A 27,699-nucleotide genomic window follows, 5' to 3' on the forward strand; every position below is an offset into this window, starting at 1 on the left:
GAAATAACTTGTGCAATACAGTATTTATTCTTACACTGCCCTAAATCAATTTAAAAATGTGCTGTCCATTTACCCAAATGTTACCAAAACATTTTTTTTGGCTCAGTTTACAGAAATGTGTATGTCACACATCCTTTTATTCTAATATAACATTGTTTCCTCCTCAAATGGGTAGCTGACATCTTAAGTGTTACAGAAATATATCATGTGTTGAGCTGACGTTTTTAATTTATGGCAAGAAACCTTGCACAAGGCGGAAATTCAAAAACTGTCCCAGTCACTCTTTATTTACCCTATAACCATTTTACTACAAATACCATGGTTAAACTATAGTTAAGTTGTGGTTACCACGGTTTAACTATAGAACCGTGTTTTTTCCCTTTACATTAAGAGGACACATTGGTTAAATATTTATATTTATACATTTCCATATTTAAGGACAGGGCTATAGTTTCCAAAGTCAGACATGAATAGGGTGTAGAATTTAGTTGGGACGCTATGACATCCCTACCAATATCCAGCAACTACTAAATTGTCCCTAGTAATAATTTTGATCAAACAATTAAATTAATGAAAAACACATGTTTCATATTCACTTTATCTTCCTAAATTTTTCATGGTCCAAAAGAGAAAGAGACCAAAAAAAAAAAAAAAAAAAAAAAAAAAAAGAGCAGAACTGTCTGTATATAAGAAAAAAGAAACCTTTATTTTACTCACCCTTCATAAAAATCTTACTTTACAATGTTTCAAAAACTGAACTCGGGGTTTGAACAGACTTAAAGAGCGAGATTTACAATAAAGAGATGCTCTTGGAAACACCTCTAGCTTACATCTTCTATTTATAAATAATTTCAGACAATTATGTATATTTTACAGCTTATTTGTACAGATCTCCAGGGGTAGATGTTTAAAAAAAATTGGCTTTAAACATTAATTAAAATCACTCCAGAATAAAAAAAAGAAAACGTTGCATGGAAATAAAAACTAGTAAAATGTTAACTGCATCGATTTATCTCCTAGGAAGAATTCAAATATATGTAAACCGTATAAAGGCTGATCAGAGGAATCTACTCCGGTCAGATGTCTACTGTAGGCTGGGAATAAGACACACAAAAGCTAAAAATGCACACAGATGCACTGCGATCTGCGGTGCCATTAGTTGCACTTTATCATGCGTAACACAATTCAGTCACACAAAAGCAGGTGTGATTAACAACAGGACTAAAAAAGACCATCTTCCGTTGCATAAAAACACGCATGTAATGAGAATCCTGCAAAAGAACAAGAAGTAAAAACGCACATAATGAAAGATAGTGTGCTTGCTTTGGGGTAAAAAAAAAAAAAAAAAAAAATACAGTGTAAGATATCAATTAAACACAAGTTTTCTAAAGGTTAAATGATTTTGGTTTAGAACTGTGTTCAAACAACTTTATTATAACTTTATTCAGCAAGAGAAAGGCAGTACAGAATAATCTTATGGATTCCTATGGAAGCCCGCCATGGAACAAAAAAACAATATGGTAACTGTGACTTTATCTCACAATTCAGACTCTTTTTCTTGCAAATCTGACTTTATATCTCACAATTTCTTATAATAATGATATATAAACTCACACAATTACAAGTTTACATGTCGTAATTCTTGAAATTCTGAGTTTACATCTCAATATTCGCCACAAAATAATAAAACGACTTATCTCGCAATTCTGATGTTCTTACTTGCAATTCCAAGTTTACATCTCGCAATTTTTTTTTTGTTTCCGCCACAAAATAAATCAAAGCGACTTTTCACCTCACAAATCTTACAAAGTCTGAATTGTAATACAGTTGAAGTCTAAAGTTTACATACACCATGCAGAATCTGCAAAAAGTTAATTATTTTACTAAAATATAAGGGGCATCATACAAAATGATTTATTTTTCATTAACCTGAATAATATATTTTACACAAATACGTTTACATATAGTCCACAAGCGAAAAAATATATAGTTTGATATAATGATAGTTGTTCATGAGTCTGCTAAATTGGCAGCTGTTCTTCAGAAAAGTCTTTTAGGTACCACAAATTCTTTTTCTTTTCTTCTTTAAGCATTTTTGTGTATTTGAACCCTTTCCAACAATGACTGTATGATTTTCAGATCCATCTTTTCACACTGAGAACAACTGAGGGACTCATATGCAACTATTACAGAAGGTTCAAACACTCACTGATGCTTCAGAAGGAAATACGATGCATTAAGAGCAGGGGGTGAAAACTTTTGAACAGAATGAGGATGTGTACATTTTTCTTGTTTTAACTAAAAAAAAAATTCTTTCATTGAGTACTGCCCTTCAGAAGCTACAGAAGATACTGTTGGAAAGGGTTTGAATACACAAAAATGCTGGAAAACCAAATAATTTGTGGGACCTGAAGGATTTTTCTAAAATAACAGCAGGCAGTTTAACTGTTTGGGACAAACAAGGGACTCATGAACAACTATCACGAAACAAAAAACAGCTGTGGATAACAACACAGTATTAAGAATCAAGCATATGTAAACTATATACATTAATATTATTTACTCTTGTGGACTATATGTAATCGTCTTTTATGTCAAATATCTTATTCCAGTCAGTACTAAACAAAAACAAACAAACAAACAAACATGCATTTTGTATGATCCCTCTTATTTTAGTAAAATCATTACAATTTTGCAGATTCCACAAGGTGTATGTAAACTTTTGACTTCAACTGTATATAAACTCAGAACTGAATTGTGAGATAAAAAGTCACAATTATCTTTTGTATTTTTTTTATTCTATGGCGGAAACAAGCTTACATGCTTTTCAGTGTACTACAATAAACGTATTCGCCAAACATCTGAATCAATAAGGGCACCTGGGAGGTTTAAGGTTAAAATTGGTCCAAAAAATAATAAAGAGGTAGTTTAAATGAGAACTGAATGTGTTTATGTCCTAATCCCAACTGGAGAGCAACGAATAGAAGGGATTTCGGTAGTTTTGCAAGACCTTTTTTGAAGGTTGTGTCACTAACTTAATTCTAAAAAAACAAAATAAGAAGCACCGTTTTAGATGTCAATTCATCGTGAGGTCGGAAACAGCTTTGACTGCACTAGAAGCTTAAAAACTGGTGGAAGATTCCCTTGAACTACTTTTAGATGTACAGTAAATTCTTGCACGGTTGCTTAACCCTCCACAGGCTGTGTGCATTTTGAACACTGTTCCTCATCCTTGGGAATGAGCAAATCGCACAGAGCCGCTCGCACGCTCATTCTGGGCTCCCATGGGGAACCCATGTTGAAGTTCTGGTAGCCCTGACACACGCCCAGCCCCTCCAAGTCCAGCAAGAGTGACACCACATCATCGACTGTCTCGAGGCAGGTGGGGTGGCGCGAGTAGATGGCGTGCATAAGTAGGAGAGGCTGGTTCTGAACGCTGACCTGGTAAAAGAAGCCCTTCTCGATCTGGACCACTGTGTCGGCCATGGTGGAGATTTTGGAACACTGCAGGAGCTGGAGGACCGGGCCTTTGGCCATGACGGCCACCCAGTGAGCGGGCAGCACCGTCTGGCCTAGGGAAGTGAACAGCTCCATCAGGCCTTGGTCTCGGTCGCAGTCGCTCTCTCCTCCCGCCAGACTGAAGATCTGAGTGATCTACAAAAGCAAATTCAGATGATATTTGCATGATCTGACATAGTTAGTAGCTACAGAAATCATTAGGTACTCACCTTCAGTCATTACTTACTCACCCTCACGTTGATCAAAATCTGTAAGACCTTTGTTCATCTTCGGAACAAAAATTAAGATATTTATGATGAAATCTGAGAGCTTTCTGAGCCTGCGCAGACAGCACGGCACTACCACGTTCAAGGCCCTGAAAGGTAGTAAGGACATTGTTAAAATAGTCCATGTGACATCAGTGGTTCAACAGTCATTTTATGAAGCTGTGAGAATACTTTTTGTGCACAAAGAAACAAAAATAATGACTGTCCTGAATGCACATCGAAGACTGACAAGGAGGAGTCATTATTTTTGTTTTCTTTGCGCACAAAAAATATTCTCAGAGTTTCATAAAATAAATGATGTCACATGGACTATTTTATTGATGTCCTTATTACCTTTCTGGGCCTTGAACATGTCAGATTTTTTTTTTTTTTTTTGTCTGTGGAGGGTCAGAACGCTCTCGGATTTAATTTGAAATATATCTTAATTTGTTTTCCGAAGATGATCCAAGGTCTTATGGGTTTGAATTGACATGAGAGTGACCAATTAATGACAGAATTTAAATTTTTGGGTGAACCATCCCCTTAAAATCATCATATTCATTTAATCTTGAATGGTTTAAAACAAGGATTTATTTTTAAGTATACAACGGATGACTTACTTAATTACTAAATGTCTGAATTTCACTGTATACAGAAACAAAATATCAAACCAAGTGGCATTAGGTAGCAAAATATGAATTAACTTTACTTTTTTAGTCATTCTTTGTGTTTTGGTGATTTTTTTTATTGAACATATGAGATTTGTGTTCCTCATGTTTACAAAGGTTTCAGAATACAATTATGAACATTGATCCATTGATATTGAACATTGATAACTATGAACATGATCCACTAACACTTTACAATCACAGTGACAAAAATGCTTAGTCCTTTTAATAAATGATAATACAGACATTTTTCCTGAACACGGAAGCCAGTCCAACTCTTAACTTAAAGAATGCTTTGCATTTCCGGTCTCCATTGTTTCTAGTCAAATGAGCGTATATTCCGAGCTAATAATCTAATGTTAAACCTATTAAAATGTTTTAAATCACAATGACCGTCATTTGTCATTGCTTCACTTTAGTGAGCGTGTAAATGACACAAAGGTGCGAACATTAGCTACATTAAAAACAGATGGACGCTATTTGAAAGGGTTCCTATGGAGACCAGAACAGAAAAGCATTCAATCTGATGTTAGAATTCGTAATAGCGGTGCTCATCGTTTGCCCAGGAAAAAGGTCTATAATGATGTTCAAGTTTGTCTGAAAATAAGCCTGTGCATGCAAAAGAAAGAAAAATATTAAATAAAATGTATATAAATTAAATAAAAAATGTTCACTTCAAATGTTGACTACTGTATGCAGTCGTGGCCAAAAGTTTTGAGAATGACACAAATATTAGTTTTCACAATGTTTGCTGCTCAACTGCTTTTAGATCTTTGTTTCAGTTGTTTCTGTGATGTACTGAAATATAATTACAAGCACTTCATACGTTTCAAAGGCTTTTATCGACATTTACATGACATTTATGCAAAGAGTCAGTATTTGCAGTGTTGGCCCTTCTTTTTCAGGACCTCTGCAATTCGACTGGGCATGCTCTCAATCAACTTCTGGGCCAAATCCTGACTGATAGCAACCCATTCTTTCAGAATCACTTCTTGGAGTTTGTCAGAATTAGTGGGTTTTTGTTTGTCCACCCGCCTCTTGAGGATTGACCACAAGTTTTAAGATCTGGGGAGTTTCCAGGCCATGGACCCAAAATGTCAACGTTTTGGTCCCAGAGCCACTTAGTTATCACTTTTGCCTTATGGCACGGTGCTCCATCGTGCTGGAAAATGCATTGTTCTTCACCAAACTGTTGTTGGATTGTTGGAAGAAGTTGCTGTTGGAGGGTGCTTTGGTACCATTCTTTATTCATGGCTGTGTTTTTGGGCAAAATTATGAGTGAGCCCACTCCCTTGGATGAGAAGCAACCCCAAACATGAATGGTCTCAGGATGCTTTACTGTTGGCATGACACAGGACTGATGGTAGCGCTCACCTTTTCTTCTCCGGACAAGCCTTTTTCCAGATGCCCCAAACAATCGGAAAGAGGCTTCATCGGAGAATATGACTTTGCCCCAGTCCTCAGCAGTCCATTCGCCATACTTTTTGCAGAAGATCAATCTGTCCCTGATGTTTTTTTTTTTGGAGAGAAGTGGCTTCTTTGCCGCCCTTCTTGACACCAGGCCATCTTCCAAAAGTCTTGGCCTCACTGTGCTGCAGATGCGCTCACACCTGCCTGCTGCCATTCCTGAGCAAGCTCTGCACTGGTGGCACTCCGATCCCGCAGCTGAATCCTCTTTAGGAGACGATCCTGGCGCTTGCTGGACTTTCTTGGACGCCCTGAAGCCTTCTTAACAATGCAGTGGAAAGTTTTTTTCGGGATTAAGTTAATTTTCATGGCAAAGAAGGACTATGCAATTCATCTGATCACTCTTCATAACATTCTGGAGTATATGCAAATTGCTATTATAAAAAAGTAAGCAGCAACTTTTCCAATTTCCAATATTTATGTAATTCTCAAAACTTTTGGCCACAACTGTATACTATATACTGTTAAAAAAAGTTAGTAAGATTTCAAGTAATTACAGTAACAATTTAATTCAAATGAAATAAATGTATAAAATTAATAAATTAATTAAAATCATGAGAATTAAAGTAATTACACTTTTGTTCAGCACGTTTGCGTGAAACTGATTAAAAGTGACAGTAAAGGATTTTTATTTCTTTCTATTCAAAGACTAAAAATTGTATCATAGTTTCCAAAAAATATGAAGCAGTTCAACATTGATAATGACAGGAAATGTTTTTGCTGACCAAATCAACAACGAATGATTTCTGAAGAATCTTGTGACACTGACTGGAGTAATGCTGAAAATTCGGCTTTGAAATAAAATTTAATTTTCAATTATATTCAAATATAAAAGAGCTTTTTTTAATTGTAATAACATTTCACAATATTACTGTTTTTACTTTATTTTTGATCAAATAAATACAGCCTTGGTGAGCAGAAGAGACCTCTTTCAACTTTTAGTGGTAGCAGTGAAGACAGACTCACCACAGGCGTGGGCTCCTGGTGAGGTTCTGGCATGTGTTGTTCTGCGATCTGAGGTTCTTCTGTGTAATGTGACAGTGGTGATCCCACTCTCACCATCTCAATCTGAAGAAAACCGTTCTGAGTCATATCGTCCCCCATCGGCAGAGCGCTCATGACCTCACCCATCGGCACCGGATTGCTGTTACACAGAGGTACTGATCCAAGCATATGAGGCACCGCCGGCACGCCCGACATGTTGTAGTATAATCCCTGTGGACAAATATCAACTTTCAATGGCCACCAATACAAATATGCAATGTATGCAATGAATGTTGCTTAAAAAAAAAAAAGCATCTCCCAAAAGCATAAAATGATAAGAAGACCTTTAAGGGGAGACACTGCAGACAAAAACAGTTTTATTCAAGTTTGAGATATTGGGCTTTTTGGTTTTTCATAAAGTGTTAAGTGGAAAGAAAACACCCAAAAGACACTGATGTGTGTTTCTTTTATAGCACTTTATCTATTTGTGTCAATAGATTTCAATTACATTACATATTTTTAAAGGCCATTTTCTCAAATTGAGTTTTTTTCCTAGACTGAACCATAAATCTCCACTTGAGTTGCACTTACACACACCAAACTTTACATTTTTATTCCTAAATATATCCTAAAGGTTTTTACAGAGGGATTTGTTCATATACAATTTGCCTGATTTTATACATCATTTTATAAAAAAAAAAAATAAAAAAAAATCTATCATTTTCTGCCTGTTCTAATTATTTTCTGAATTATGGAGTGACAAAATGAGATACCCAAAATTCCTTCTGTAAAAACATTTGACGCAAACAAGAATTATGAAACTGACTTCATCCAGTGTTTAGATTTTTGTACTAGAAATATATGCAAATTAGCACATACATTCATTATACAATTCCTTATTTGCATATCATATTAAAATGTAACATTTTAAAAAACTTGTTATACAAAACATTTTTTGCATTTAACAAATGTAATCAATCATCTGAGTATGGTGATAACTATTAGTACATTTTTTACCCTATTCAACCGCAGTGTCTTGCCTTTTTTATTATTTTTACGTAAGTGTTGTTATTAATCTTAGAGCTAACTTGTTCATTTGACGGTTTATACGTCTTTTTTTAATGCCTATGAATTAGGAAACTTATTACTTAACCAAGGCTGGAAAATCTTACCTGAGCACCAAGTCCAGAGGTGTTTGCGTACATCTCATTAGACACCATCACTGACCCCTCACTGCCCAAAATATCAGGATCCTATAAAAACAGTTAACAAAACATTTAGCAAGATAATATAACATTGAATATAATTAGTCAAATATTTAATAACCTAATAAATTACATGGTTGATGGTGACTTTCTGTTGCAATTACTTACAGTCTAATCTCTTAAAATCAAAATGACCATAATTACTGACAAAATTCTGACTCATAAAAACCATTAACGTAATTGTTAATCCCATATCCACGAATATGAAACAAGTTCAGAAATTAATGGCAGGTCTGATGTCTCTCACTTGACTATTCTGATGCCATAAAACCAAAATGGCAGCAGCTTCAGCGCTTTTTTCTATAATGGCTGTCCCACAGAAACTAATAGAAGCTCTAAAGCTGCGAGCATGTAATTCGTGTAATTCCATTTTGGCATGAAAGCAGCATAAATCTAGTTTTAGTGACTAGCTGTGCAATATTTAGAAATCAGAACCTCCTCTCCGTTGGACGGTTCGTCATCCTCGATCACAGCCTCTACGAACATGTCTTCATCATCTTCCTTAAAACTGTAATTCCATTTGCTTTTTCCTCCTGCCTTGCCATTCATTTTATAATGCCCCAAGTCTTCTTCATCATCATCAGCATCCTTATCAGACACTTCCTCATCATCCTCCCAGGGGTTGTCTCTGAATTTCCGTTTTCTCGGTGGTCTCCCACGCCTCTTGAGCTTGGGCTTCACATTTCTCCTTCTTCGTGGAAGAGATTGATTTAGCATTCCCTGCATGATACGATAAGACAAGAAACATCTTGCAAATGTGTATGTGGCATATGGTCAGGTGATAATCTTACTCTTGATTGATGCCATTAGATGTTAATCTGACAAATACATACATTTGTTCTTTGACCATGAAGAAGCTTGGACTGAAACTTGCACTGCCTTAAGCGACATTTCTGCCTTTTCTTGTTACTGCCACCAAACTTGGGCTTGTCCATGCAGAAATCACATTTGCCACAGTCATCTTCACGAAGACAAGCAACACATTGTCGGCACATCCTGCGATTGCGCTTCTTTGAATTCTGAAATCAAGAGTTGACAGAGAAATTGTATTTTTCTGTTAAATAATTAAAGGTCTGAAGATTATGTCATATGTGAGCTGATCTTTTTGACATGCAGTAAAAACAAAACTAAAGCTTTTAAGTGTTTCATGAGTTCAGCAATAACCAGGAAAAGAACTTTCCCTGTCCAATTCATAATGTGTTTTAACTATGCAAATTTTGACATAAAAAAATTGTCTAAAGAATTAAATTATCAATTTATATGACACATTAGGCTTTTATAGCCTATATATTGGATATAGGGGAATATAGAGCTCAGTGAGCAATTGCTGATATTAATATGGCCAGAATGATCCATGATCAATTTATCAATGAGATTTTATTATTTTAACAGTATAGCAGACTACTTACATAAAAGGCATATAAATATCAGCTGTCATGCTATATCTTCCAATAATATGTGACCCTGAACTACAAAACCAGTCGTAAGAATTAGTATACTTGTAGCAAATAGGCAAAAATCATTACAATATTAAGTGAAGATCATGTTCCAGGAAGATATTTCGTAAATTTCCTACCTTAATATATTAAAACTTAATTTTGATTAGTAATATGCATTGCTAAGAACTTCATTTGGACAACTTTAAAGGTGATTTTCTCAATATTTTGATTTTTGTTGCACCCTCAGATTCCAGATTTTCAAATAGTTGTATCTCGGCCAAATATTGTCCTATCCTAACAAACCATACATCAATGGGAAGCTTATTTATTACTTCTTTTCAAAAGATTAAAAAATTAAAATGTACCCTTATGACTGGTTTTGTGGTCCAGCTTTAGATACGTCAAAGTAAGACTTTATAGTAAGTTTTATTACTAACAATCTGAAATTATTCTTACACCTAGCTCATAAAAATCTGTAAACATTTACAGCAAATAGACAAATCATTATCATACTAAAAGGCCTTGCTAAAAAGGTATAATCTATCAAACGACTGAAGGCAGGATTTTCAACAAGAGGTTTTTCAGCAAAGTTTAAATTATGTTGATAATTTAAAGGCCTTTTTATGTGTCAAATATAATTCAGAAAGCTTTATAGGGTTAATCACATCGCATGCCATCAACATTAGCATCATTATAGACAAAAAAACTCACTCACCCAGTCATCCTCATCGTCATCACCATCAGGAACAAAATCCTACATGACAAATACAATAAAATCCTGGATTAGTATTTTAAGCACGGAATGAATCTGCCGGTCTAAAGGCTTGCAGTATGCATTAGCTGAGAAAAGAAGCTACATAAAGCATGTACACTCACCTCTTTTACAATTTTCTTAAATTTGGGATGTTGTTTCTGCTGAAGACAGAGTGACATTGTGGTTATGTGTGTGGTAGCACAGCTACTGATGGATTATTTGATGATCTTTGGCAATGCTTTTGTGTGTGCTGCAGTTTCATGTTTCAGCCGAAAAATTGTCATGAATGTGCCTATATGATGTTATGTGATTATTATTACCAGAATTTGTTTTCTTGGATGTTTTGTTTTCCCAACCTCCCACTGATCCTGCCCAACCTTGAAAAGAAGAAGAATAAAAATGCATGCAAAAGCATAATAAAAAATGAAGCAAAGGAAATATAATAAACATAAAAGGAGTTATATGCAACAGAATCAGAAATAAAAAGAAAATAAATTACTACAAAAGAATGATCAAATAAATAAAGGGATAAAGTAAAGAACACAATCAGAGAAATTAAGAATAACCTGGACTTTGTTTAGCTACTTATGGTGAGCAAACAACTGTTTGGCTCATAGATTGTGAACAGAACAAAAGGGAAACTAGGTTGTGTTTGTTCAGATATTAAGACGCAAAAGTATCGCCAAAGTACCTCTTATAAAACTAACATGAACACAGACTAAGCAATACTGCTTCACTTCCACTTCCCAATATCAACAACACCATAGCACAGATAAGTAATAAAAGCCATGAATGATTCTAGAAAAGCACAATTTATTAATAAACCAATAAAATAAAGCACTGAAACACAGGAAAAAGCATGACTCAAAATATAACCTGCCTCTAGTTTTGAAAATAGTGACTTTCCACTTTGAAATTAATCAGAGATTACTACAATATTCATAACTAAATATGCACCACTTAATTTCTCTCTCTGTATATATATATATATATATATATATATATATATAATTCTGACTTTTTACCGGATATGACACAGGCTTCTCCCAAAACATAAGACGACGAGGCATCATTGTGGAAAATATATTTCTCAGATTTTATTTACATTTGAACAAAAGTGGCATGTCCAAAATTATCCATACCCTTTGCAAACTGTCACAGTCTATGGGAAAATCCAAAGTTCTATACCATTCCTAATAGTCCAAGCTGTTCTAAAGCATCCTAATTACCCTGATTCATTGGGAACAGCTGTTTTAATCAACTCAACAGGTGAAAAACAGAAGCTCTCTGCTATTGGTTTGTGGACAGTCATGGCTAAGACAAAGGAGCTCACTGAGGACCTGCGGCTGCGCATTGTGGCTGCTCACAAGTCAGAAAAGACCATATCTAAATGTTCTCTAAAAGTTCCAGTGCAAAGTATTATTAAAAAATACAAGACTTTCTGCACTGTGAAGAGGATGTGGTTGGAAGTCAAAAGTGACACCTGTGCTGGCCAGGAGGATAGTGAAAGAGAAAAAAAAAAGAATCCAAGGATCACCACCAAGGCCATCCTGATGAATCTGGGCTCTGCTGGTAGCAACATCTCTAGGCAGACAGTCCAAAAGACACTGCACACCACTGGGTTCGACGGACACAGACCAAGGAGGACACCACTTCTCCAGATAAGGCACACAAAAGCCTGCTTGGCCTTTGCAAATGCTCATCTGGACAAAGAAGACTTCTGGTCTTGTTTTATGGTCAGATGAAGGAAAAATTTAATTGTTTGGCCAAAATGATGTAGCCTACATTTGGCGTGAAAAAAGGAGAAGCCTTCAACCCTAAGAACACCATCCCCACTGTCAAACATGATGCTGGGAACCTAATGTTTTGGGCATGTTTTTCAGCCGGTGGACCAGGGAACCTAATCACAGTAAACGGCACCATGAAAAGAACAATACATCAAAATTCTCAACAACAACAACATCAGGCAGTCTGCAGAGAAACTTGGCCTTGGGCACCAGTGGACATTTCAGCATCAACGACCCAAAACACACATCAAAAGTGGTGAAGAATTGGTTAGCAGACAAAAACATTAACATTTTGCAGTGGCCCAGCCAGAGTCCTGACTTAAATCCAATTGAGAATCTGTGGAGGGAGCTAAAGATCAGGGTGATGGCAAGGAGACCCTCCAACCTGAAAGAGTTGGAGCTCATCGCTAAAGATGAATGGGCAAAAATACCAGTGGAGACATGCAAAAAGCTGGTCAGCAATTATAGGAAGCGTTTGGTTGCTGTAATAGCCAGTAAAGGCTTTTCTAGTGATTATTGAGAAGGTATGAATAATTTTTGACATGCCACTTTTTGTTCAAATATAAATAAAAGCTGAGAAATATTTTCAACTGACTCATCTATCAAAGTAGAGTGTCAGTATATAAATGAGATACATTTTAGACATGCAGGTGAGATTCAGAGATGGAAAAATATTTAAAATAGAGGAAGCAGGACCACAACATTCATATATAGCTTTGACTAAAGGGATAGTTCACCCAAAAAGAAAACTTATGACATTAATTACTCATCCTCATGTTGCTCCGAACCTGCAAGACTTTCAATCATCTTCACGGAAGAGAAGAAACTGCTGAATAAAGTTGCTAATTTTGTTCTCTTTGCGCAAAAAAAGTATTCTCGTAGCTTTATATTACGGTTGAACCACTGATGTCACATGGACTATTTTAACATTGCCTTTACTACTTTTCTGGGCCTTGAATGTGTCAGTTGCATTGCAGTCTATGCAGGGTCAAAAAAGCTCTCAGATTTCATCAAAAATATCTTAATTTGTGTTCCGAAGATGAATGATGGTCTTACAGGTTAGGAACGACATGAGGGCGAGTAATTAATGACAGAATTTTTTAATTTTTGGATGAACTATTCCTTTAATCCAAAACCGTTTCTGCTAAATTAACTTTTAGATTTATCTGAGTGTCAAGAGTCAGTGACAGAAAGTGCAGAAAAGCAGGTCTGACAGCTTTTGCAATGACTGTCTAATGTTACATACCTTCCTAAACACAATATTTGGAGGGGACTGCTTCTTCTCTGCTGCAGAAATGAGAATTATAGACATTAGACAACACAAACCACACATATATCATACTTATCCTTTGCTGTTTGCTGAAATGAAGGGTGTAATTACAAATTCACATACGTTTCGGCCTACATCTGTAGCACACCGTGTCTCCAATCTTCTGAGCAGAAAATGGGCAGCCACAGCTTTCACATGCACTGGAGAAAGACAAACAACTCATGGTTCCTGCAGGTTTTCTTAAGGTAAATGTAAGAATTTAAGACTTATTTAAGACCAAGTTAAGGAAATTTGACGCACAATTTAACAGTTGCGTTCAAGTTTACATCCCCCTTTCAGAATCTGCAAAATGTTTATTATTTTACCAAAATAAGAGGGATCATGTTGTTACCTGAATGATCCACAGCTGTTTTTTTTCTTTGTTTTAGTGATAGTTGTTCATGAGTCCCTTGTTTGTCCAGAACAGTTAAACTGCCTGCTGTTCTTCAGAGAAATCCTTCAGATCCCACAATTTATTTGAACCCTTTCCAACAATGACTGTATGATTTTGAAGTCCATCTTTTCACATTGAGGACAACTGAGGGACTCACATGCAACTATTACAGAAGGTTCAAACACTCACTGATGCTTCAGAAGGAAAAACAATGCACTAAGAGCCATTTTTGAAGATCAGGGTAAATTTAACATATTTTGTCTTCTGAGAAACATGCAACTGTCTTCTGTAGTGCAGTACTAATATATATATATATATATATATATATATATATATATATATTAATAGGCAAAATAAGAACAATTTACACGTCTCCATTCTGTTCAAAACTTTTCACCCCCTGGCTCTTCATGCATGGTTTCAGTGAGAGTTTGAACCTTCTATAATAGTTGCAAATGAGTCTCTCAGTTGTCCTCAGTGTGAAAAGAGGGATCTCAAAATCATATAGTCATTGTTGGAAAGGGTTCAAATACACAAAAATGCTGAAAAACCAAAGAATTTTTCTGAAGAACAGCAGGCAGTTTAACTGTTCAGGACAAACAAGGAACTCATGAACAACTACCATCATTAAAAAAATAAACAGCTGTAGATCATTCAGCTAACAACACAGTATTAAGAATCAATTGTACGTAAACTTTTGAACAGGGTCATTTTTATAAATTCAACTATTATTTTTCTCATTTACTACATGTAAACATCTTTTATGTGAAATATCTAATTTAGGCCAGCAGTAAATAAACAAAAACATGCATTTTGTATGATCCCTCTTATTTTTGGTAAAATAATTAACATTTTGCAGATTCTTAAAGGGGGATGTAAACTTTTGACCTCAACTGTAATCTTAAGAGAACACAATACCTTAAGTTTTCTAAATGTAAATATCTAGTTTGAAAAACTACTTCAAACGGATATTCATTACCAGTGTTGAAGTAACGCAAGTTATGTAATCAGATTACTTTTTTTTTCTCAAGTAACTAGTTAGGTAATCCATTACCTTTTAAATTTAAAGAGAAAGAGAGTTACTTTTTCAAACAAGTAAAGCAAGTTACTTTGTTTTCACATTGATTCACTGACACGTCTTCCTGGTCCTTTTAAGGCCTGCAGAAACCCTGAACTGGATGTGATGTTACAGCATTCATGAAGACCCTGGTTAAAACTAGAGCTTTTAACATATTTCCTAGATAGTATAACATGATTTAGATGTTCACCTGAGCAGAGGAAAACTTTCCTTTGGGGTCACTCTTCCATTAAGCGTTGTCTCCGAAAAATCTGGTAAACTTACAGTCTGATCTGAGAACGTATCCTGAGTTTTTGTAGGGCTAATGGGCTCCAGAGATGGACAAAGCCACAGTCGTAGGGGCGGCTCAGTGCCATTTGTTCCAGGTCCGGTAGTGGAAATGGCCTGTTCGGAAACATTACCCACTTTTAAAACTGGAGAGTGAACAAAATTCCTTGTCACGGATGTGTCAATGCTGAGCGGCGAGACCCTTGTGAGGCGTGGCGGGCTTTGAAATTCGGTGTTGGGGGTTTTGAAGAGACTGCTGCCTCCTCCAGATGAGATGGGGATGGGTCGGGGTCTTTGGGATGTCGACGTCGGTTTGCGAATGATTCTCGGGGTTGTTCGGGGTAAAACCTCAGGTGTCCGGGTTGGTTCTGGGACGGGAATGGCAGTTTCGGATGGGAGACTTGAATGTGTTTTTTCCTGTAGAGTACGAACAGTCTACATGTGCCCAACAACCACACAGACAAGAAGAAAGTGTTAACTTTATATTAAATAAAATTCACTAAATGAAATCCTATAAATGGACAAACGCATAGGCCTAATAATTGAATTGCAAATCAAAGCATATTAGAATGAATTCTGAAGGATCATAATGATGCTAAAAATTCAGCTTTGCATCACAGGAAACAAATACATTTCAACATTTATTGCAATAGCAAAACTTTTTTTAATTGAATTAATGTTTTACAATATTACTGTTTTTACTGTATTTTTGATTAAATAAACGCAACCTTGCTGAGCATAAGAGATTTCTTTTAAAAACATTAATAAATCTTTATTATTTCAAACTTCTGACCCATAGTGCACACATATTATTCTCTCTAACAATGCAAACAAATTTCAAATCAAGACAGATTGCCACACAAACCTTATTTTTAGGGCGATCTGCATGCAATCCTCTCTTAAAATCTACACGAGTAAGTCCATGTCTAACATTTCTGGCAATGGGAGGCCGACCTCTGCGTCGTTTTACTTTCGGACTGTGAGAACATAAAAAGTAGGATAGTCAGTTTATCAACTGAACTTGATCAACAGGTGTAACATAAATGTCTAAAGACATAGATTATCAAATAAACTGAAATGTTGCTACTCATATTCTATAGCATGATTCGATACATTTCATATGCGAACAAGAAAATCTGACCCAATTGATTCATTATTTGTATATTTAATCATATAAACATGTTTCTAAATGTTGCATTTTACTAAATAATATATTTAATTTTAATTTATTAAAGAATTAGTTCACTTCCAGAATAAAAATTTCCCAATAATTCCCGAGTTTAACTGTATTGACCGTATTGAACTAAAAAAATAAGCTAAAGCAGACTTAAACAAGATGAGCATTTGAGGCTAAAAAAAATATTTAAATAGTCAATTTGTTTAGAAAATGACATTGTTTTGCTAGATAAGACCCTACTTCCTAGGATGGGATCATTTAGAGCCATTTAAAGCAGCATTTAAACTGCATTTTAAAGTTCAAACTAAGGGGCACCATTGAAATCCACTATATAAAGATAATTTCTGATTTTTTTCCTCAAGAAACATAATTACTTATCGACTGAAGAAAGAAAGACACAATCATCTTGGATGACAAAGGGGGTGAGTAAATTATTTGTAATTTTTTGTTCTGGAAGTGAACTTTTCCTTTAAGGTTTTTTTTCTTCTTTAAGGAAAACATTCCAGGATTTTCTTCACATTGTGGACTTTAATGGTGGCCAATGGTTTAAAGGTCCAAATTGCAGTTTCAATGCTGCTGATTTTGAAGTTCTAGTTTTTCGCCAAACTAACTTTTCAAACGTGATTACGCAATGTGTGAAAACATGCATTTGCATCGCAGAGCTAGGGCAAGATGTGCACTTGTGGTTAAAAAGTATATACAATTTTTTTTTTTGAAAAAATTTTCACTAGACAAGGCCCTTATTCCTCAGCTGGGATCGTGTATAGCCCTTTGAAGCTGCACTGAAATGCAATTTGTACCTTCAACACATTGGCTCCCTCAAAAAACAATTTCTTATTGACAGAAGAAAGAAAGACACAATCATCTTGGATGACAAAGGGGGTGAGTAAATTATTTGTTATTTTTTGTTCTGGAAGTGAACTTCTCCTTTAAGGTTTTTGAGGAAAACATTCCAGGATTTTTTTCTCCATATTGTGGACTTTAATGGTGGCTAACAGGTTGAAGGTCCAAATTGCAGTTTCAATGCAGCTTCAAAGGGCGTGATCCCAGCCGAGGAATAAGGGTCTTATCTAGTGAAATGATCTAACATTTTCTAAAAAAAAAAAAAAAACAATTTACATACTTTTTAACCACAAATGCTCATCTTGCACTAGCTCGACCTCATGCATTACGTAATCACGCATACGACATACTGACCCAGCGGAAGTACCGACTCAGTGTTTACACAGTCCAACACCCTTTACAAAGAAAGGTAAAACAACAATGTTGGATGATTCTGAAGTTCTAGTTTTTTGAAGATGAGTTTTTTTGCCGAACTAACAGTGAGTAACTTTTCAAATGTGATTACGCATTGCGTGAAAACATGCATTTGCATCGCAGAGCTAGGACAAGACGAGCACTTGTGGTTAAAAAGTATATACATTTTTTATTTTTAGAAAATGACCCATTTTTTCACTAGACAAGGCCCTTATTCCTCAGCTGGGATTGTGTATAGCCCTTTGAAGCTGCACTGAAACTGCAATTTGTACCTTCAACACATTGGCTCCCACTGAAGTCCACTAGAAAATCCTGGAATGTTTTCCTCAAAAAAAAAAAAAAAAAAAAAAATCTTTTCGAATAAAGAAAGTAAATAATCAGGAAATTTGTATTGTGGAAGTGAACTAATCCTTTCATAATAATTCATCAACACAGGAGTTTACCTTATTTGATGCACCATTATTTGATGTCTAAGCTTTGACGTTTTGAGAATTGTTTGAGTATTGCTAGACACAAACTTTTAAATCTTCCCACTAGATGCAAAGAAAAATCAGGTATAAGCACATACACGTCATCAATGGTCTTCCTCTTGACACCTTCACCACCATCATCTTCATCGTCCTCCATTGGCTTCAGCCAATCAGGTGGCAACTCGACCGTCACCTTTCCCGGCATGTTGTTCCCCGCTGCATTATCCACAATGACAGTAACAACGTCTGCTCCAACCGGCACAGTCTCTTCCGGTTTCGTCGTCTCTGGTTCAGCTGATGCTCTGTTCAGCTCATCCGTCATATCTGAACCCAGGTCTCTGTATTACTAGTAGACTTGTGATACCAATGCTTTTGAGTCATACCAGGAAGAGCTGAGATGTTGAACCGCCGGCTCACATTTTTAAAAAGGAAAAATGACTTATTACATAGAAATCGGAAGTATAGATTTCATCTCATGAAGCTTGGGTTGCATCAAATGTCAAAAATCCAATCTTTTATCCATGTCTTTACAGGTTGTGAATCATCATATTATACCTGTAAAGAAAAAACAGACGTTAGAGGGGAGAAATAAACTAATTACCAAATTATAGATGCAATAAAATTAATACAGCACAGCCTGCTTTTACATTTCTGCCAACATGTGGTTATTTTTCTACGAAGACATACTGAATTTCTACACTCTAAAAAGTGCTGGGTTATTTCTCTAAACACATTGCTGGGTTAATTGTGCTGGGTCAAAATGTTGGGTTGTTTGAGGTACTGTAAACACACAGTTGGGTTGATCATGCTGGGTCAAAATGACTGTAAGGGGTTTTTTCACTATGAACACCTGGGTTGGGTTATTTTGACCCAACCGGTTTATTTATTTTTTCACTTCATCGAACCTTCTGGATTCTTCAGTCGTCTCGTCGCCAGGTGGTCAGGCACCTGGCAGCAAGCAGGATTATAAGGTAATTTAAGTTAATAATATGATTAAATAATTATTTACCTTTATTTTAAATAAGTTGTGTTTAAGAGCACACTGATTTCACTGTTTAATGCAATATTTGATATGTCGCTGTGCGGGGTTAGCATTTTATTCCGTGAATGACGACCGTTAAGTAGCCTAACGTTACCTCAGCAGCCTATCGAGTTAATTTACTATTTTTGCCTCAACAGTCGCTTTATCGTTATATAAAAGTTGTGTGTGTGTAACGTTAATGTTATTTATATAACTTGCAGTATAGCCTTTATTTTAACGTCTTATGGAAAGGGTAGGTCAGAAATACGGGGGTAAGTTCTGTTACTGTCTGTGTACTGTATGGCTTTGCAATGTGTTTTGTCAAAATTAGACGATTTCGTACAAAAATTGATCTTTTAAGGGCATATTTTTACAAGTAAATGTCTGCGACGTGCCGAATCAAACGATAGATCCATCATTTGAATGTTGAACATTTTCGCGCTTTTTTCCCTCAGGTATCTGCATTAGCTAAAACGCCCTGCTCCTTACTTTAATAACATTAAACCACAATATGACTGGTATGTACTACTATATGTTACTTAGATGTAATGTTGTCTTAGCTACAGTATGTAAAGTTAGACTTTATCTCTCTTGGTATATGCGGTCATTTAGGGGCCGTTCATGTCGCGTCTTTTGCGCGCTCAAGTTCGTTATTTGAAATGAAGATGCGCCGTATGCGCGCTCATAATAGAAGCTCGTTTTTTCCAGGCGCGTCCGCACTCCGCACCACCGCAGGTCATGTGACGAGAACCAATCATAGTTGTTTAGCAACGGCAGATGCCAAGGGAGAGCAAGCTACAGAGCGTTTTGGACACCTATATATATATCTATGGTTTTGGAAAGGAGAAAGCGTGCCCCTTACTCTTCCTCTATTTTAGTGAATGCTTGTGTTGCTTTACAAACTAGGAGACCAGTATAAAACTTTAACTTATTTAACCAGATTTGTCTTTCTTTTTCAAATTTTACCAGATTTCACAAGACTTTAAGAAGGTAAATCCAGAGGCAGATTTTTGAAGACTGGGCTACAATTGCGACCTAATTCTTGCCAATGCTCAGCGAGGTGGATAGGTGCATTTAGAGCTGGGTGACATGACTTAAGGTAAGCTTTATCTTAATATGTCATTATATAAAAACAAAATGCAACTGTATTTGACACACATCAACTGGTTAACTAGTTATTAATTAGCATTATTTAAACGAATGAAGAAACTTTCACATGAAAGTGCTTTATTGTGTGTTTATTAGATAAGTTTCACAGTTTGCATATTATTCCTATGTTTTAGATGCTAAAGAGGAGAGTGTTTTCAAAGTCCTGCCCACTCTGGAGAAAATGTCTTCAGACCCACAACCACGGAATCCCGGAAGCCATTCGTTGACGTACAACCTGTAAGTTTTGTTTTACTTTTTCTACTCTAATAAGGGTGTATATATAAACACAGAGGTGGGCAAAATTATTACAACAGTAGTATTTTCACCAGCTAAAAATGGCTTTAAATCTGTGATTGTTATCTTTTGCCATAGTGTGTCAGTAGCAAATATCAGTTTACATTTCCAATCATTCATTTTGCCATTAATTGTGATAATCCAGTGAGGTTTTTGTTTGCACAACAGCCAATCCTCCACAGAGATCTGATCTCATCATCATTCAGTCTGTCTGGAAAGACATGAAGAAACAGAACAAACTGAGACAGACTAAATCCAGAAGAACTGTGACAATGTCTCCAAGATGCTTCAAGAGACCTACCTGCAAAGCTACCTGAAAAACTATGTGCAAGTGCACCTAGTGTAGGGCAAAAGCTGCTTTAAACGCAAAAGGATGGTCAAACCAAATGTTGATTTAATTTAGTTAATCAAGGTTAATTGATAAAGAACATTTATTTATGACATTATTTTTGACAGCATCATTTTATGACATTTTTAGACAAGTGCTTAAAACTTTTAACAGTACTGTAGCTTTGCAGTTAGGTCTCTTGGAGCATCTTGGAGACGCTGTCACAGTTCTTCTGGATGATGATGAGAACAGATCCTGTGTGGAGCACTGGCTGTTGTGCAAACAAAAATGTCACTGGATTATCACAATTAATGGCAAAATGAATGTTTGGAAATGTAAACTGATATTCCGTACTGACACACCACAGCAAAAGATAGAAATCACTGATTTAAAACCATTTTTTAGCTGGTGAAAATACTAATATTCTAATAATTTTGGCCAACCCTTGTATGAAGAGTTCAGATGTAAAAGACTAAAAGTGCAGTTTGAAATTTTCTTCTGAAATGAGTATTTATTTCACACCTCTGTGTTTATGTTCATAAAATACACTTAACTTAAAATGTTAGTTATGTTGCAAGACTAAATGTCATATAATTAACAGGTGGGGATCAACATGGTGGATTTGTGCCTTGGGGATGAGACAACGACTTCCCAGACCTTCGCCATTGTTCCAGGCCATGCCATTGAAGTGGACTTGTTGCCTGTGGATTTCTCCGGCGTGCAGTATATCATATTGATGGACATAAGTCTTCTTGTGTTTTTGTGGGCAACTGTTTTTTTCTGGCCACTTAACATTTAAACACTAACATATTTTAAATTGTAAGTATTGTCTGGTGGACTCTTTGTTGGGCTTAGGTTTAATGGCACAATGTTTGGAATGATTCTAATGTGGTAATAATTCATTTTTGACTGTTCTGCTGCTGCAATAACGACAAAGAATAGGAATGTACAGTGCCTAGTTTACAGTTTTGTGTTTTAAAAAACTGATCTACTAAAACCGTTATTTGTGTCTGTAGGGGTTGGACAAAATGTGTACCCCTTTTGAAAATTGTATTAAAAAGAAATGTGAAAACTCATTAAATTGATGTTTACAGTTGCATTTTTTTTGTGTTGTGTAAATGTATTACAGAAAAACAATAATAATTTTACATTCCTTTGTGATTTATATATTATTATTGGTAAAAAATGAAGGTAGCAAGGCAATGAGACAACAAATAACCCAATGTTTAGGTAATCTTTAACCCAGCAGCACAGTTAATCTGACCCACTGGTTGGGTCAAATAAACAACCCAGCATTTTGGGTCAAATGGTTAAACCCAGCACTTGGGTCAAAACAACCCAACGCGTGTTCTGTCCCATAGTTACCCAGCAGCTGGGTTATGGTTGGGTTATTTTTTAACCCAGCACTTTTTAGAGTGTATACACATGAATTGTAAACCAATCACATACAGCTTAGCATTAAATATTATTTTTTACATGTATCTTTTTTTACTTGTATCATGATCTGCATACTGCTATTTTAATAAAACATTTAAGCGACAGCTTCTAAGTAAGTCTTTCCCAATGCAACGCAACCGATGTAAATAAACCCCTTTATTGAAGACTCAAGCTAGCAGAAACACGTTGGACTAGCGTGAAGGAGCATATTTATAGAACGGGGCTGAAACGAGCGGTTGCCATGGTGACAGAATTGCAGCGAGCCCAGCAGCGACGGCAGGGAGGTCGATACAAATGGGCTGACAACATTCGATATCTGCAATGCAGCGCAATTACTATGGCAAAGAAATACGCTACAGTGCAGCAAGCAGCCAGCGTTTGTTTAGTTTGTTTAATGGAAATACTTCATTTCCTGAAACCCTAATTGTATGTAATTAAGACAAACTGTTTAAGACAACTGCTGTTTGAGAATGGGTTGATCAAGTTAATAAGCACTTTCACAATTATGAAAACAATACAAACCTGACAAAACTGATGTAATCAACATCTCAGTAATAATTAAACCTAGACGTGGATTTCAGCTCAAATCTAGGTCACAGAGGGATTTGTGTAGTTAAAAATGTGACCTGAGTAAGATTTCTTAAACAAGCAAGCAAGAAACTCACTGAATCGGTTCAGTAACATTAAAATCTCAAATGATGAATTAGCAATTTTCTGTCATTTCTTATTATAGCCAAAAAGTAACAAATATAGCAGCTTATTATCAACACAACTTTAGTTTCCTCAGCATTTCTAACTACTACAAAGAAAGTATACTAAACTGGTAATTTTCTGTCATTTCTCAAATAGCCAAAAAGTAAGAAATACAGCAGCTCATTACCAACACAACTTTAGTTTCCTTATCTTTTGTAACTAGTAAGAAAACATACTTAACTATCAATTTTCAGTCATCTCTCACATAGCCAAAAAATAACAAATACAGTGGCTCATTATCAACACAACTTTAGTTTCTTTATCTTTTCTAACTACCAAGAACAAATTATACTAAATTAGCAATATTCAGTCCTCTCTCAAATAGCCAAAACCTTTTAACTACTAAAAAGAAATGATACTGAATTAGTAACTTAGTCATCTCTCATATAGCCAGAAAGTAACAAAGTCACTCATTATCAACACAACTTTGGTTTCTTTTTGAAATTATACTGAACTAGTAATTTAGTCAGCTCTTACACAGCCAAAACATGACAAATACAGTCACTCATTTTCAACACAACTTTAGTTTCCTCATCTTTAGTAAAAAGAAAACATACTAACAATTTTCAGTCATCTCTCACACAGTCAAGAAATAACAAATACAGTGGCTCATTATCAACACAACTATAGTTTCTTCAGCTTTTCTAACTACTTAGAAGAAATTATACTGAACTAGTAATTTAGTCAACTCTCACATAGCCAGGAATAACAAATACAGTGGCTCATAACACAACTTTAGTTTCCTCATCTTTTCTAACTACTAAGAAAACGTACTAAACTAGCAATATTCAGTCCTCTCTCAAACAGCCAAAAAATAACAAATGCAGCAGCTCTATATCAACACAACTTTAGTTTCTTCAGCTTTTCTAACTAAGAAGAAATTATACTGAACTAGTAATTTAGTCAACACTTACATAGCCAGAAAGTAACGCATATAGTCGCTCATTATCAACACAACTTTGGTTTCCTCATCTTTTTTTAACTAGTGAGAAGAAAACAACTTTACATTCTTCATCTTTTCTCACTACCAAGAAGAAATTATATGAACTATTGATTTAGTCATCTCTCACATAGCCAAAAAGTAACAAATGCTGTTGCTCAGTATCAACACACTACTTTCCTCATCTTTTTTAACTTAGAAAACATGCTAAACTAACAACTTTCAGTCATTTCTCACACAGCCAAAATATCAGAAATACAGCAGCTCATTATCAACACAACTTTAGTTTCTTCAGCTTTTCTAACTACTAAGAAATTATATTGAATTAGTAATTAAGTTATTTCTCATATAGCCAAAAAATAAAAATTACAGTCATTCATTTCCTCATCTTTTTTGACTAGTAAGAAAAAAAGGCCTGAAGTAGCAATTTCAGTCATCTCTCATATAGCCAAAATGTAACAAATTTAGCGGCTCATTATCAACGCAACTTTTCTTTTAACTACTAAGAAGAAATTATACTGAACTAGTAATTTAGTCATCTCTCATATAGCCAAAAAGTAACAAACAAAGTCATTCATTATCAACACAACTTTGTTTTTTGTTTTTTTGTTAAATTATACTAAAGTCAGCTCTTACATAGCCAACAAATAAATACAGTCACTCATTATCAACACAACTATAGTTTCTTCAGCTTTTCTAACTATTAAGAAGAAATTATACTAAATTAGTAATCAAGTTATTTCTCATACAGCCAAAAAGTAAAAATTGCAGTCATTCATTATGAACACAAATTTAGTTTCCTCATCTTATATCTATTATAAATAAAGCGGCTCTTTATCAACACAACTTTAGTTTAATCATCTTTTTTAACTACTAAGAAGAAATGATACTGAACTAGTAATTTAGTCAGCTCTTACATATCAACACAACTATAGTTTCCACATCTTTCAACTACTAAGAAAACATACTAAAGTAGTAATTTTCTGTCAACTCTAATTTAGCCAGAAAGCAACAAATACAGCAGCTCATTATCAACACAACTTTAGTTTATTCACCTTTTCTAACTTCTAAGAAGGAAATGTACTAAACTAGTAACTTTCCGTCATCTCTCATATAGCCAAAAGTCACAAATACAGTCAATGGCTCATTATCAACACAACTTTAGTTTCTTCAGTTTTTCTAACTACTAAGAAGAAATGGTACTGAATTAGTAATTTAGACTAATTTAGTAATTTATCTCTCATTTAGCCAAAAAGTAACAAATACAGCAGCTCATCGTCAGCACAACTTTTTTCTACTAAGAAGAAAATATACTAAACTAGTCATTTTCTGTCAACTCTCATATAGCATATAGCCAAAAATAACAAAATACAACAGAGCCTCATTATCAACACAACTTTAATGATAATCTTAAATGATGAATTAGCAATTTTCAGTAATCTCTCATTATAGCCAAAAAGAAAGAAATACAGTTGCTCATTACCATCACAACTTTTTCCTCATCTTTTTTAACTAGTAAGAAGAAATGAACTAGCAATTTTCAGTGATTTCTCATATAGCCTAGCAATTTTCAGTGATTTCTCATATAGCCAAAAAATAAATACAGCAACTCATTATCAACACAACTACTATGAAGAAAATATACAAGCAATTTTGTCATTTCTCATTTAGCCAAAAGGTAACAAGTACAGTTCAATTCAAGCTCATTTGTATAGCGCTTTTTAACGATACAAATCATTGCAAAGCAGCTTTACAGAAAATGAAAGTTTCTACAATATATTTAGTAGCTTACTAATGGTGTCTATGTCAAGCTGATTTACATATGGCAGAGATGCATGGTAAAATCAGTTCATGGTGTAATCAAACAGATGATATACACTATTAACAGTAATGATTATATGTTGCAATCAAACTTAGAGCAAAATTTGGTACAACTTTCAATTCCTTTTCATTTCTATATGAATAAAATGTACAATAACTTTCTAAAGGTATGCAACTGTGGAACAGAAAGAAAGTTTGTTTCACAAATAACGACCAAACTGTAAACTCTTACAGATGAGCTCCATTCAATGTAGTCAGAAAATGCAGTATTTAAGACGCTAATGTCTGCAAGATTAGTTTGACTAATTAGTTGCTATACAAATACAGAACTGTGTACCCAAATAAACCAATGAACACTAATCAGTCCAGAATCATAGTTAAAAACGTAAATGTTAAAAAGCTAAAAGGTACTTTAAACAACAATCTGTTTTCCTTTTAATGTGATGAAAAGCAAAAACATAAGGTTACATTTGCATTTTGATATGATCATCAGATCAGTGTTTATGGTAATTTAAGGGTGGGATTACTGTGTTGTTGTTCTTGTAGTGGTTATGAAAACTGCAGCCTGAGACAAAATAATTGTTCACGTTTTAACTTTTTTTTTATATACAAGCTTTTTATAATGTCCCAAGAACGTTACATATTCTACATTGTGCATTATAATGTGCAATATGTTAAAAGTTGACACTGCTGTGGTATTGTTATTATATAATATGCTTGTAATGTGGTTTGACTGACTTCGGTGAAGCTTTGATTGACGTTAGTATTTTTTTAATTACGTGACACATTAAGTGCAAGTTGATTTGTTCGGACTCGTGGTCATTAGTAGCGATGGATCGCGCAAAAGCGCGTGAACAATTCGCTGAAATGGCACTAAATAAAGCGATGCACTTTTTCACCGCAAAATAACTTAACTCAAAACTTAAAGTTATAATATAGTTTGTGCAATTCTTAACATTGTGATTACGTGATAAACGGTGAGCAAAATAAACACATCGTAATAAATCGACACGAGTTTCGCCAGCCTCCATTACAGATCGCTGGAGTGAGGAATGCTGTCCCGACGTGCGATCAAAAACACGCCCGATATAATAACGTTCAACAACATTACTAGAAAATACAGCGCGTTTTGCAAGTGTATCCCACCGGCAACGTCTCTTATTAATTATGACAGATTTTAAAGGCACGATAAGTTTATTTTGCACGACTCTACAACGTCCATTTCGCTGTGCTGAATGAGCTCCAGCAGCCCCCCCTTCCCTGTTGACCCTCCCCTTCCACACTCCCCATTGCTTTCAGCGATGCAGCCTCGCAAACGACTTTCGAACGCTTTCTGCTGCACGGAACCACGCCGATCTTTCGATTCTTTCACTACAGCGATATCCCGAAATTATGACGCTATCTGCGCGTTATAAGCACGCGTTTTGGCCGTGCACAGAAACAAACAGCGCACCGAAGACTCGCAGCACTTAGATATTCTTACCTCATCGCGTCTCACGCAGTCGATCGAGCCGTTCATCTGCGCCTCGTTCTCTCCGATCAGCGATACTTTCGGTGATCTACTGCGCATGTGCTGACACAAGCATCGTGGGAAGTCGATCCTCACTAAGCTTTCGAACAATTAAATTTAGCGGTAGAACAGTCGCTCATAGTTCAGAGTCCCTGCAATAATAGTCCCTTTTAGGGTAAACCAATAATAAAGGTAGATAAACAGTAACTGCAGGTATTTTTGATAAGCGTGTGCGAATATGAATAAACATAGAAATCAATATAAAGAGTCGCGCATCGCTACAGTAAATTAAAACATTGTGCGTGGTACGTGGTACGTGACGTACCATCGTCCTTTATCCTAAATTAATACCAACAGATTTAAAAT

The 27,699-nt window shown here is 35.4% G+C and overlaps 1 protein-coding gene across 2 annotated transcripts; it reads right to left on the reverse strand.

Moving 5' to 3' along the window:
- Positions 1-1,340: 1,340 nt before the first annotated feature.
- mbd1a (methyl-CpG binding domain protein 1a) lies at positions 1,341-27,377 on the reverse strand. 2 transcript variants are annotated; one of them, XM_073819161.1, is made up of 14 exons: positions 27,307-27,377; positions 18,179-18,635; positions 16,042-16,153; positions 15,100-15,611; positions 13,522-13,598; positions 13,375-13,415; positions 10,662-10,718; positions 10,464-10,502; positions 10,303-10,341; positions 8,982-9,167; positions 8,584-8,868; positions 8,056-8,136; positions 6,866-7,114; positions 1,341-3,654 (listed from the first exon to the last, which is right to left on the reverse strand). In XM_073819161.1, the coding sequence occupies exons 2-14, from the start codon at positions 18,400-18,402 to the stop codon at positions 3,187-3,189; spliced, it is 2,370 nt and encodes a 789-aa protein (XP_073675262.1). In that variant the 5' UTR covers positions 18,403-18,635; positions 27,307-27,377; the 3' UTR covers positions 1,341-3,186. The 2 variants fall into 2 exon arrangements, with proteins under 2 accessions (XP_073675262.1, XP_073675263.1); XM_073819162.1 differs by lacking the exon at positions 10,662-10,718 and having other exon boundaries at positions 10,464-10,499.
- Positions 27,378-27,699: the final 322 nt, after the last annotated feature.

The sequence above is a fragment of the Garra rufa genome, chromosome 15, assembly GCF_049309525.1.
Source record: "Garra rufa chromosome 15, GarRuf1.0, whole genome shotgun sequence".
Taxonomy (NCBI): Eukaryota; Metazoa; Chordata; class Actinopteri; order Cypriniformes; family Cyprinidae; genus Garra; species Garra rufa.

Coding starts and splice junctions, on each gene's coding strand:
- mbd1a (XM_073819161.1), bottom strand. CDS start 18,402: ATGACGGATGAGCTGAACAGAGCATCAGCTGAACCAGAGACGACGAAA. Junction 10,503..10,661: donor ATCCAAGAAAACAAATTCTG/GTAATAATAATC, acceptor CTCTGTCTTCAG/CAGAAACAACATCCCAAATT. Junction 7,115..8,055: donor CCTCTGGACTTGGTGCTCAG/GTAAGATTTTCC, acceptor ATTTGTCCACAG/GGATTATACTACAACATGTC.